The sequence below is a fragment of the Erpetoichthys calabaricus genome, chromosome 1, assembly GCF_900747795.2.
Source record: "Erpetoichthys calabaricus chromosome 1, fErpCal1.3, whole genome shotgun sequence".
Lineage (NCBI taxonomy): Eukaryota > Metazoa > Chordata > Cladistia > Polypteriformes > Polypteridae > Erpetoichthys > Erpetoichthys calabaricus.
In genome coordinates, this window is record NC_041394.2 from 228,096,848 (window position 1) to 228,109,061 (window position 12,214).

Here is a 12,214-nt window from a genome sequence, read left to right on the forward strand (position 1 = left end):
CAAAAAGCAGGAGAAGCAGATATTACAAGCTAATAAACCAAAATTAACCATTTGCACAAATGTTTTACACGATCGGGTCCTTTTTTACATGCGCGGGTGTTGACTTTAGGAGGGTGACTGTGCTTTGTCGCAAATCATTTCTGGTGATGAGGCGAACCCTCCGGGAACTTGTCCGAGATCGGCAACTGGCCCGTTAGTAGTCGGACAGAGTGAAGTCATAAAAGACATACTCTCTTTTCTCCGGACTCCAATAAACTATGTGTTGGTGTAGAATGACGAATTCGTCGAGAGCTAATTATGTACTATCCCCTGGAGTGCGTTTTGACCGAATCCGGTAAATGCCAAGGCGCGTAATGTCCTAGCCCAAGGTGGTAGGGTCACTTTCGCCCTTTCCCTCGAGTAGCCGGCCGATCAGTGGTGGTGGAGTGCACATATAAATGATGAGTTCGCAGTAAGTCGGGTTACAACGGGTGGCTTACTGTCCTATCAGTCAACATGTGTCAAAGTAAACCTGCTTATCCGTGTGAAAGTTCGCGGCCGTCCGACAGAAGAAACAGTAATTGAGGGAGAGAGAGAGAGGGCGCGAGGGAGAGGGTTAGAGGCAGAGCAGGTTTATGCTAATCACTCTCGGAGGAGGAGAGGCGCTGTGGAGCGGAGCCATTTTGTAATCATTTTAAAGTTATCGTGGAATTAAGAAGTTTGGACAAGTTGGATTCAAGTACGGGCTGGGGGCACCTCAACTTAGGAACGCAAGAAGCCAGATGGGAGGTAAAGTCGCGATTGCGTTGAGCCCGGGGAACGAGAGTAAATGAGTTTTCCAGGTGCCTGCGCTCAGCTGCGCGAATACTGACGGAGTTTTTCCTCCTTTCCTCACCTTTTTGCCATGGAGCTGCCGGTGCACTGGATTTGCTTGGGCTTTTTATTTCAGATACCCACGCGAGGATGCTTCGAGTTGCACGTTTCGGATACTTCACGTACCGGTTCCGTGCTAGCCAATGTCTCCGTGGGAGCGAAATGGACTTACGGCATCGAGCGGATACTAACGCCTCGATACGTGCGGGACTTTGTGACATTGGACCCGGTGGACGGGCTGCTGCGGATTTCGCGTAGGGTACAGTGCGCGCTGCTTGCCGCCAATCCGGCTCCTCTCTACCTGAAGGCGAGGGCCGCACAATCGCCAGACTTCATCCTTACGCACTTTAACACTTTTGTTCACGGCCAGGACTGTTTCATTAAGTACAGGCGAAAGGCTTTCACAGGTAAGCCGGACGTTTCTATCACTCACACTGTTCAGTTAGGAGCGGCTACCTGCGTCTCCAGTGGCAGATCGCTGCTGATTTTAAGCGAACACTTGCCTGTCTTTGCAAGACACGTCGACTTTGCTAAAGTTCTTTGTACCGACTTGAACTCGCAGGTGGCGTTGAGTAACAACAGTTTAGTGCTGCTAGAGGACGTGTGCCTGACTGCCGGCAAATCAAGCTTGATTGACGTAGTGTGTACCGTTCACGGAGATCGCTTTAGAGTGCGTATCACCCTGCGCCTGCTAAGTAGCCGGGCACGCTGGGCGGTCACGGACCCCAGGAGTGCAAGAGCAAGAATGAAAAGAAGTCTTAATAACAGCCCTAAATTCCAGCTGCCCAGCTATCAGGTGTCAGTACCTGAAAATAAGCCGGCAGGGGCCCAAGTCATTACGGTGAAAGCCAATGATCCTGATGAGGGTGAGGCTGGCAGGATTGTTTACTCCATGGAGGCCATGTTTTTCATTCGCTCCATTGACTTCTTCACCATAGACCCGCAGTCTGGAACCATCACCACCACCCAGCCTCTAGACAGGGAGGTCAAGGATACCCACGTGTTCAAGGTGACCGCTACAGATAATGGATCACCTGTTAAGTCTGCCGTTACCTATTTGACTGTTACAGTCAGCGACACCAATGACCACCCACCGATCTTTGAGCAGTCCGACTACAAAGTCAGTATCCGAGAGAACATGGAGGTCGGCTTTGAGGTGATAACAATCAGGGCAACGGATGGCGATGCCCCCTCGAACGCGAACATGATCTATAGGATTGTCAACGGGGATGGGACCAACTCTGCCTTTGAGATTGATTCACGCTCTGGTCTTGTCAAAGTCAAGGTTCGCCCAGACAGGGAGACAGTATCAGAATATCATCTTATAGTTGAGGCAAATGATCAAGGAAAAGACCCTGGGCCTAGGAGTGCCACTGCAACTGTGCACATCACAGTAGAAGATGAAAATGACAACTGCCCACAGTTTAGCGAGAAAAAGTATGTCGTCCAGGTGCCTGAGAATGTTTCTGTAAGCACCAAAATCTTGCAAGTTGAGGCCACAGATAAAGACAAAGATATCAATGCTCAGGTGCATTACAGCATAATAAATGGAAATAACAGGGGACACTTTTATATTAACCCTCTGTCAGGTGTCATTGATGTTATTAACCCTTTAGATTACGAGAATATCAGAGAGTACAACCTAAGAATAAAAGCTCAGGATGGAGGACGGCCACCTCAGATAAACAGTAGTGGTCTGGTTGTCGTGCAGGTAGTGGATGTAAATGACAATGCCCCAATGTTTGTCAGCACACCTTTCCAGGCCAGTGTCTTGGAAAATGTGCCGATTGGCTATTCTGTGATACACATACAGGCTGTTGATGCTGACTCTGGAGAGAACTCTCGCTTGGAGTATAGACTGATAGAGACTTTGCCAGACTTCCCTTTTACAATAAATAACAGCACTGGATGGATTACGGTATTTATAGAACTAGATAGGGAAACAACTGATTATTACAACTTTGGTGTTGAAGCAAGGGACCATGGGAAACCTGTCATGACCTCCTCTGCTAGCGTAAGCATTACCATTTTGGATGTAAATGACAACATTCCCACATTCAATGAAAAAAACTACTACCTTCGGATCAATGAGGATGCTCTAGTGGGAACCAGCGTTCTTACTGTCACCGCCATTGACAGAGATGTTAACAGTGTGGTGACCTATCAGATTTCAGGTGGTAACACACGCAACCGATTTGCCATCACCAGTCAGAGTGGTGGGGGTCTGATAACATTAGCCTTGCCTTTGGATTATAAGCAGGAGAGGCAGTATGTTCTGACTATCACAGCCTCTGATGGGACCCGTTTTGACACTGCTCAGGTCTTCATTAATGTCACTGATGCCAATACTCACAGGCCTGTGTTTCAGAGTGCCAACTATCAGGTCAGCATCAGTGAGGACAAACCTATTGGTTCTACTGTGGTTGTAATCAGTGCAACAGATGAGGACACAGGAGAGAATGCTCGGATCACTTATGTCATGGAAGATAATATTCCTCAGTTTAAGATTGATCCAGATACAGGGGCAATCACCACTCGGATGGAGCTTGACTATGAGGATCAGCTTTCTTATACTCTGGCCATTATTGCAAGGGACAATGGAATTCCTCAGAAGTCTGACACAACCTATGTGGAGATTATGATCCTCGATGCTAACGATAATGTCCCTCAGTTCTTAAGGGAGATGTACCAAGGCACTGTTTTTGAGGATGCACCTTTGTACACCAGTGTCCTTCAGATATCTGCGTCCGATAGGGATGAGGGTCCCAATGGAAGAGTTAGTTACACGTTTCAGGGTGGTGATGACGGTGATGGGGATTTTGTTATAGAGCAGTTCTCTGGCATTATAAGAACAGCTAGGAAGTTGGACCGTGAAAATGTCCCTGTTTATAAACTGAAGGCTTATGCTGTTGACAGGGGAGTACCTCCATTAAAAGCTCCAGTGGATATTCACATCTCTGTGCTGGATATTAATGACAACCCCCCTGTGTTTGAACATGATGAATTTGATATCTTTGTACAGGAAAACAGGGCTGTGGGTTCAGTTGTGGCAAGAATAACTGCTACTGACCCAGACGAAGGAACCAATGCTCAAATCATGTACCAGATTGTGGAAGGGAATATTCCAGAGGTGTTTCAGTTGGATATTTTTAATGGTGATCTCATTGCATTGACCGATTTGGATTATGAAAGTAAAACTGAGTACGTAATTGTAGTTCAGGCAACTTCAGCACCACTGGTCAGTCGGGCCACAGTTCACATTCGGCTTTTGGATGTAAATGACAATGACCCTGTGCTGCAGGACTTTGAAATAATTTTTAACAACTATGTCACCAACAAATCCAATAGCTTCCCTTCTGGGGTAATTGGAAAAATTCCCGCATTTGACCCAGATGTGTCAGATAAGCTTCACTATGCTTTTATTGAGGGCAACGATTTGAATCTTTTAATACTTAACCAGGATACAGGAGACCTGAAACTGAGTCGTGACTTGGATAACAACAGGCCCTTGGAAGCGAGTATGAAGGTGTCAGTCACAGGTAAGGCTGATGGTGTTCTGGCATGAATAGTTGGAATATGTTTACACTCTTCTTCCAAATTCCTTAAATCACTCTTGTGTAAAAAAAATCTGAACGAGCTTCAGCTTATGCCGGTTTTGACAATGACATCTTGCAAAAAAATTTAATTTTGCACCTCTGTAATGCAGAGGGCGGAGGTGTGAAAGGGATAAACTTACCACCACATGCTCATCTATTAAATGATTGCTCTTGGCATATGGAAGGACATCGGATATTGAATAGCTCATGTTTAATGAGTCAGTGCTGTGATGTTTCAGGTGGTGTGAATAACCCTGACTCACTGGAAGAGGATTTTTGTTTTTTCTTCTGCTATGACTAGTGTATCTGCTGCTTTGCATAAATGGGTGGATGATATCCTACGTATTTAAATATCAGGCTGCTTTTTTCCTGCCTTGGCAAATTATAGTTTAATGTGAGAGTTTTTTAAAGGATTGTCTTTTTGTTGGCTGGCATATGCTGTTTGGCTGTTTAGGACTACTAGTATCACATACAACATTGCTGCTTTGCTTTTAACGAATCTGTTGTGATTACTTTTGGTGGAAATGGAATGGTAGCTGTGAAGACTCGTCAAACATGTTTCCAGTTGATCTAATGCTGTTTTGAATTTATTTCACCATCAGGAGTGGTTTAGAATATTAACATTTTCATAGCAATACATAGGTTGACAGAGAGGGTAGAGCTGCCACATCATAGAGATAGGAGTTCAAACACATGTCTAGTCTTTTTCCATGTGGAGTTTGCACATTCTCTCTGTGTTTTCCTATGTGTGCTTCTGGTTTTATACTACATCTGAAAAGACAAATTAACAAGCAACCTTATGAGTTTGTGTGTGTGTGCTAAAGTGGGCACTGAATTGGATTAAGCTGGTTTGAGAATGTTAGGTTGCATCTTTTTATCAGTCTGTAACATATTATGAATATGATTTTTTCTAAGAATTAATTGTGCATACACAAGCTATCTTTGTTTCATATTGAATCTTTCTTGGGGATCAAAATCATGTTGCTAACTTGCAAAGCTTTAAATGGCATCCTGCTACAGTCAAATCAGTCGTTCCAGCCCCCAATCCCCCACTTGATGCTTACGGTCTACTTGTAAAACTATTCGCCTTGGGTGGGAAAATGTTGTTATTTATCACAAGTGCTTTTTCTTCAATTTAGACTGGCACTAAATTGTGCAGTATGGAGGTGCAGAATTGGATTATTTTTATGTCTCCATTATGCACCTGAAGCATTTTTCAGTTTCTTTGAAAATCTCTGTGTTTTTTATTCAAGAACACATAATTGAAGTAAAATATTTGTTATAAAATGTATATGTTTACATGAATTCACTAATTAAATATATATCCATACCTTAACATGTGTTCTTACATGATCTGGGACAGGGTCTCAATGGAGAAAATGTGGGCCATGGTGGCCTAAGGGGATCAGTGAAGTGCTAGAGTTTGCTTGTTAATAAAGTATGAAATGCTAAGTCCTTGAGGGGCTGTTGTCATTAACAGCATGGTCTCTGGTACATCTGTGAAAGCCTTGCTCCAGTGCTGACATCTGAGCTCTTTTAAGTGTTTGTAGCAGGTATTAAATGTGAAAGTAGGGCTGAATTTCTTTTTCTTATGCCCTTCAGAAAAAGGCTGAATGTACGAGAGTGACCTGCCGTTTAACTGCAGTTTTAATGATAGCATATTTCATACATAAGGGGATAAAGAGTAAAAGCATGTTTAAAGTTTATCAGTGCAGGTAAAGCAAGAAGTAATAAACAAAGATATACTCCTGAATTTTGATGGTGCTTTTTTGAGCAGGTCAATAAGCCACATCAGTTTTTATAGGTTTGAGCAACAGAGTGGCAAAGACGTTACTGTTGTTGTTTCTGAATTTAAGTCATATAGGCCTTGTGTGTAATTTGCATAATCGTCAGGTGGCTTCTTTTGCCTTACCAAAGATATGCAGATGGATGAGGTTAACTAAAGGCTGTGAACTGGCATAGTAAAGGTATGTGGATGTAAAGTATGTGTCAACGTGAATTGGTGTCCTTGTGCCCAGGGTGACTTGAGTGCCGTGCAAAACTGTATTAGAATAAGTGTACTCCTATTATATGGATGGAAAAATGTGACTTCTCTGATGAGGAGGCCATTAATAGTGTCAAAGATGTATTTCTTTGTTATGTTCTTGGCTCTTCTGTATGCTTCATTTGCATTCATGTGTGGAGACAATACAAAGGCAAGGATGGAGTGGTGGCTCTGAGGCTAGGGATATGCACTGGCAATCGGAAGGTTGCCGGTTCGAATCCTGTAAATGCCAAAAGGGACTCTGCTCTGTTGGGCCCTTCAGCAAGGCCCTTAGTCTGCAATTGCTGAGCGCTTTGAGTTGTGAGAAAAGCGCTATATAAATGCAAAGAATTATTAAGAATTAAGGATTTATTGTATTTATATTGTATGCCTATTTTACATTATATAATGTACAGGAGGGATATGATGTAATTATCAATTGTGCTGTCAACAAGTTATGGTCCCACAGAATTTAGCGCTTATTAATGATAATAGTATAAACTTCATTATAGAAGTATATATTTTATTTGATATTCATTTATCCCTTGATTTCCTAAACCAGTTTAGGTTTGCAAGGGCCAGAACGTATATTGCATTTTGGATGCAAGGCAGAAAGCAGCTCTGGACATTGCACTAGACTACACAGGGCACATTTACACACCCCCATTCATTCATATAGTCTAGAGTCTCCAGTTAAGCTAAAATTAACATTTTTTGAATGTGGCAGAAATTGGAGTATTCCCAAAGACACATGGAAACCATTTAAACTGCACACAAATGGTAATGTGGGTGAGATTTGAACAACGAATTCTAAAACCTTGAGGTTATAACACTGACCAATATGCCACAGTATTGTATATGTAGAAATAAATAGTACATATATAATTTTTTTAGTGCTAAAATTAAGTGTTTATTAGTCTAGCTACACTGTTTCCAGAACATATTTGCACAGAAGGTGAAACAATGCCATCTTGCTAGTAATAGGCATTGGCAATTGTGTTTTTACATTTTTAGCAACTCTGCAAGTGCCTTCTATCAAGGTAATGTGCTCTGTTCCAAAATAAGGGAAGTTTTGCAACTTTATGTTTATATTTTTATTTGGATATTCAAACATTTAGAATTTTATAATGTTAGGTGAATGTAAAAATGCAATTCAATAGAATCTTGCCGTGCAGACATTCATAATTTGGCAGAATGGTTAAGTAAATGTAGCCTGCAATTTTACTTTGTAATTATTATTTTGAACACATTTCAATTATGGCCTCTCGCTGGTTATTGCAGAGTTTAATAGTGACCTTGGTGAAAATTGTTATTTAATGTAGTGCTGTGTTTCTCCATCAAGTCAGACAATGTTTGTTATCACATTGTTTTCTTGCCTCTGATAATGGATGCTTTCCCATTTGATGAAATGGTATTTGTGTCAAAAGAAAACTTTTCAGTTTTCCTCATATTTTGGTAGCAGATCATTTAGAAAAATGCACTGAGTTTAATGTTTGCCTCATGTAAAAGTTCTTCCTTGAAAGTGGCTTTGAAATATTCGTTCATTCACTCATTCATTTTTTGAGCCTGCTTATTCCAATACAGAATCAGAGAGATAGGAAATAATTAGAAGAAATTCCAGTTGTTAGTAAGTGAAAAACTAAGCTATATTTTCACATACTTATGTGTTAAATTGTTAAACAATAGTTATTAATGATAGTTTATGTTTTCTTTTTTTTTAATTTTCCACTGATTTAGAGCAGTAACACTAGCTTTGAAGAACTGCCAGTGTTTGGAATAAGCGGGTTTGAGAATGTAATGTCATGGTAGTTCTGTAAAGTGCTGTATTTCTCTCTTAATTTACAGTGGCTTTTTGTCTGCTTTCATTAATAGGATGGAAACAAACAAAATTAGCCTCATATGTTTGATTACAAAAATATATAGATTTTAAGGCATATGGTAGAAAGAAGGAAAAGACTGAAACACTATTAAGGTTTGTCCATAAGGCAATGTGACCATATATAGTTTTAATTTGGAAACTGTAACAAAAATATATGTGAAATTCTCTTCATCTTGGCAATTGTTTATTCATTCAACAATAGATAACTGAGCCTGATTTACTAGCCTAAGGAGAGTACTGTTTGCCTTCTGGATCTTGGCGGTGTAGGCTGTCAGATGCCTTTATGCTGTTACTGTATATTCTCTTTCATACCATGGTTATGAATCTGTGTTCCACTGTACATGGAAGCTCTGTACTGCCGGGGAAGTCAGTGCAAGACGCCAAGCAGCCCTTGGCAGCAGTTAGTCACAGCATTGGCTGCCCTGTTCTATGTATGAGATGTCCATCACAGGCTGAACAAACTTTTGGTTTCAGGTCTGCCTAAACATTCACTAAACATGCATTCGCCTCCAGTACACTCCAGATGAACCAGACTGTCAAAGTAAACTTTCCTCTGTATTCCGTGGGCACAACATAGATGTCTGTGACACGACCATATGTTTTTTTTTTTTTTTTTTGTAAAATGTCTCTGTGTAATACTTGATAATGTTTTCTAATTTGGTCAAAATTGCAACAGACTTACACATAAGTATCACTAAACTCACTAAACGTGATCAGACGTGGTGTTTTTGTGTGTCTGGGTGTCAATACATGTATGTTTTTTGTATATGTGTGTACCCATAAATTCATGAATAGATCAACTGATCGTGATTGAATTTCACACTCTTACTACAATCTTCAAATATTAGAACACTATTGATATTGGAAACAAAAGTGTTCAAGGGAGCTTCTGATTTATAATATATTTTAACTCTGAGCCCTTTTTAGTTAAAGGAATTATTTAAAGTATAAGTTTGGTATTTTTCAAGCCGAAATTATTTATTCATAACCACAGTATATATTCATTTGCCATTTGAAACATAGGGTCCATAGACCAGTGTTTTCTGTAAATTAAAAAAAATATCTTGCCCTCACTGACGCTTTACCGTGGAGGCGAAGGGACATGACCACCGAAAATAAAGCTCTAAAACTTACCAAGTTTGTCCACTTTGTGTTTTGATAAAAGAAAACATTGCCTTCCAAGCTTGTCTGAGACAACAAAAGGGATCTGGAAATGATCATTTTAGCATATTTCTGGTGCTATTTTTCTTGTGGTAAGTATACATTTTCTGTTTGCTTGTGCAATTTCTCACATAAATATGAAAGTAAATTAAAATGAAACCAACAACATGGCAAAAACAGTTTATGATGATTTCATTACTTCAGAGGATACCACTGGGTGAGTGGTGAAAGGTTACTATGGCAGGGTACAAGTGCTGAGCTATCGGGCACAGCTGGTTTTCTTTTAAAACCAGTAAGCCCGCGATTCTCGAAAGAATCGCAAATCCAAGAATGGCAATCACTTACTGTTCTCATGGAGGGTGGGTGCGTCCTGGGACATTTTTGATGTAATTAAATAAACATATTTGTACCAAAGCGGTTTCGTTTGGAGCTGTGACTCATATGGTTCTGGTGTTTTAGAAGCGCGTTGTAGGCGCCTTCATTTATTGTTTTTAGCCATGCAGTGTCTTTTTTGTTTTTCTATGGCTGTGTCGTCAGCTAGAAGTCGTTAGCTGACGGCAGCAGATTCGCGTGCTGAAGTGAACATGGCGGCGGATCCGGGCATGGAGAGCTACATTACTAAACGAAGGTGGCATATGCGGTGGTGTGGGCGGTCGCGTTCGGGCGGCTGTACAACCTGGCGTGCATGCTTTACCTCAGGTTTAGTTCACAGGTCGTAGCCATACGGGCTCGTGTTTGTATTTCTAATCGTTGAGCTGTTTCCTCCTGGAGCCGTGACTCCTTTGCCTGTGCTGTTTCAGAAGCGCGTTGTGGTCGCCTTCATTCATTGTTTTTATCCATACGGGCTCATTTTTGTATTTCCGTTAGTTGAGCTCTTTCATTGTGGAGCTGTGACGTCTTTGCTTCTGGTGTTTCTGAAGCGCGTTGTAGGAGCCTCCGTGTATTGTCTTTATCCATGCGGTCTCGTCTTTGTTGTTCTGTGGTTGTGTCGTTAGGTAGAAGTCGTTTACTGTTAGGAATCATAATCCAACTTACTTTTAATACTGAATTACCGTTATGTGATTCAAATATGCCACACTGACTGCTGGCACAGTGGATTAGAGCAAGTTTAGTTTACAGGTTGTGTTGTTTGGGTGCCACCTACTGACTGGGAAGCCGCTGGGTTTGACTCTGGGGCGCTGAGGCGCAGTGCGCATGCGCGTCTATGCGTCTGCCGTCCGAGGCGCAGTGCGCATGCACGTCAGTGCGTCCGCCGTCCGTGCATAAAAATTCGCGCATAAATTAAACTGTCGTTTAGTAATATAGATTGTTGACTCTGATGTTTTTTTTTTTGTTCAAAAATAACATGTAAAAGTGTGTAATTGATGATGTGAATTTCCCCTTGGGATTAATAAAGTATCTATCTATCTATCTATCTATCTATCTATCTATCTATCTATCTATCTATCTATCTATCTATCTATCTATCTATCTATCTATCTATCTATCTATCTATCTATTGCAAGATGCAGATTAGTGCTCAACAACTGTCTTGGTTGGAAAAATGGAAGTATTCAGTAAGCTTTAGGCTTTGGTTTCCCAGTTTTACCTATGCCCTGTTAATTCCAATGTAAAATGCCAGTGTGGGCAAGATATTTTTTAGAATTTGTAGAAAAGGCTGAACTTTGGAGCGCAATTTCAAATAGCAATTGCTTATATACTGTTTGGGAAAAAATAATTATGACTTAAACAAATATGAAACTTAGGGACTTTCATAGAATGTGAATACTTTTATTTTTAATGGCTGGAAAGATCTTTATGGAGTTATTTTGAAGTTAACGTTGCCTTTTTTTTCGCCTCGTGGTCCTCATGTCAGGAATCAGTCTTTATGTTGGATAAATGACTTGAACATGTTGTCATCATGTTGTTGTGGGTCTTGTTGTTTCAAATGTAATAAAGTCAATGTGTTGCCAGTGTGTTGCATTAACAGAATATCACATTAGTGATGACACTGTCCCTATAGCTTGTTCTTTTTGGACTTTTAGTAAAGCTGCCTGTGTGCTCCGGATAATCCTTATAATGTCAGTGTGCCCATTTTTTTCCTGTTGTAAATTTAAAATGTAATTGGCTCAGATCTGCAAAATGAATTGAAACAGCCTGAAGAAAAAAACTTGTTCAAGTTACTGGAGTATTGAGTAATGCTTTGGTAAATATAAGTCAACTATTTGCTACGGTAGTTGGCAGAAATACTTATGAATGGCTGTCATTTGCTAAGAGTCTTGTGTTGGTGTTCACAAGAACTTTTCTGAAAATGTCATTTGCAAGTTCTTTTGCTTTACTTGAATAACATAGTTGGTGCAGCAGTTGTTTTATTTTGCTCATATGAAGCCTCAGCTAGAGTATAGATCTTGGCCTTTTTAGAATAGGTTAAGTGCTGTTCGTATCTCATTGCTATGGATTTATTTTCACTAGTGTCAGACTATCTTGTATATTTTTTCTAGTCTTTTTATTCTTATTGCACATTTGTTTCAGCTTTTCATGTTTTAATACAGGTTTTGACTATAGTATATTTAGATCTCTTTTAATAACAGTCTTGATGGTGTACATCATTCATGATGAGCTGAACATGCTCCTTGTGCATTTTACACGAATAAATAAAGGACATGCTTGCGTTTTTGTGGGAGGTATAGGTATCATGGTGGAGCGACTTTGGAGGTAAATGTG

At 40.6% G+C, this 12,214-nt stretch overlaps 1 protein-coding gene across 5 annotated transcripts in view; it reads left to right on the forward strand.

Moving 5' to 3' along the window:
• Positions 1-275: 275 nt before the first annotated feature.
• The window catches only part of celsr1a (cadherin EGF LAG seven-pass G-type receptor 1a), a 238,322-nt gene continuing 226,383 nt past the window's right edge, over positions 276-12,214 (forward strand). For 2 of the 5 annotated variants that reach the window (XM_051934931.1, XM_028812174.2), the window contains exon 1: positions 277-4,391. In XM_051934931.1, the coding sequence (XP_051790891.1) occupies positions 884-4,391 (3,508 nt within the window). In that variant the 5' untranslated portion in view covers positions 277-883. Of the gene's footprint in view, positions 4,392-12,214 lie in introns of all 5 variants that reach the window. The other 3 variants (XM_028812158.2, XM_028812166.2, XM_051934936.1) reach the window with 2 other exon arrangements.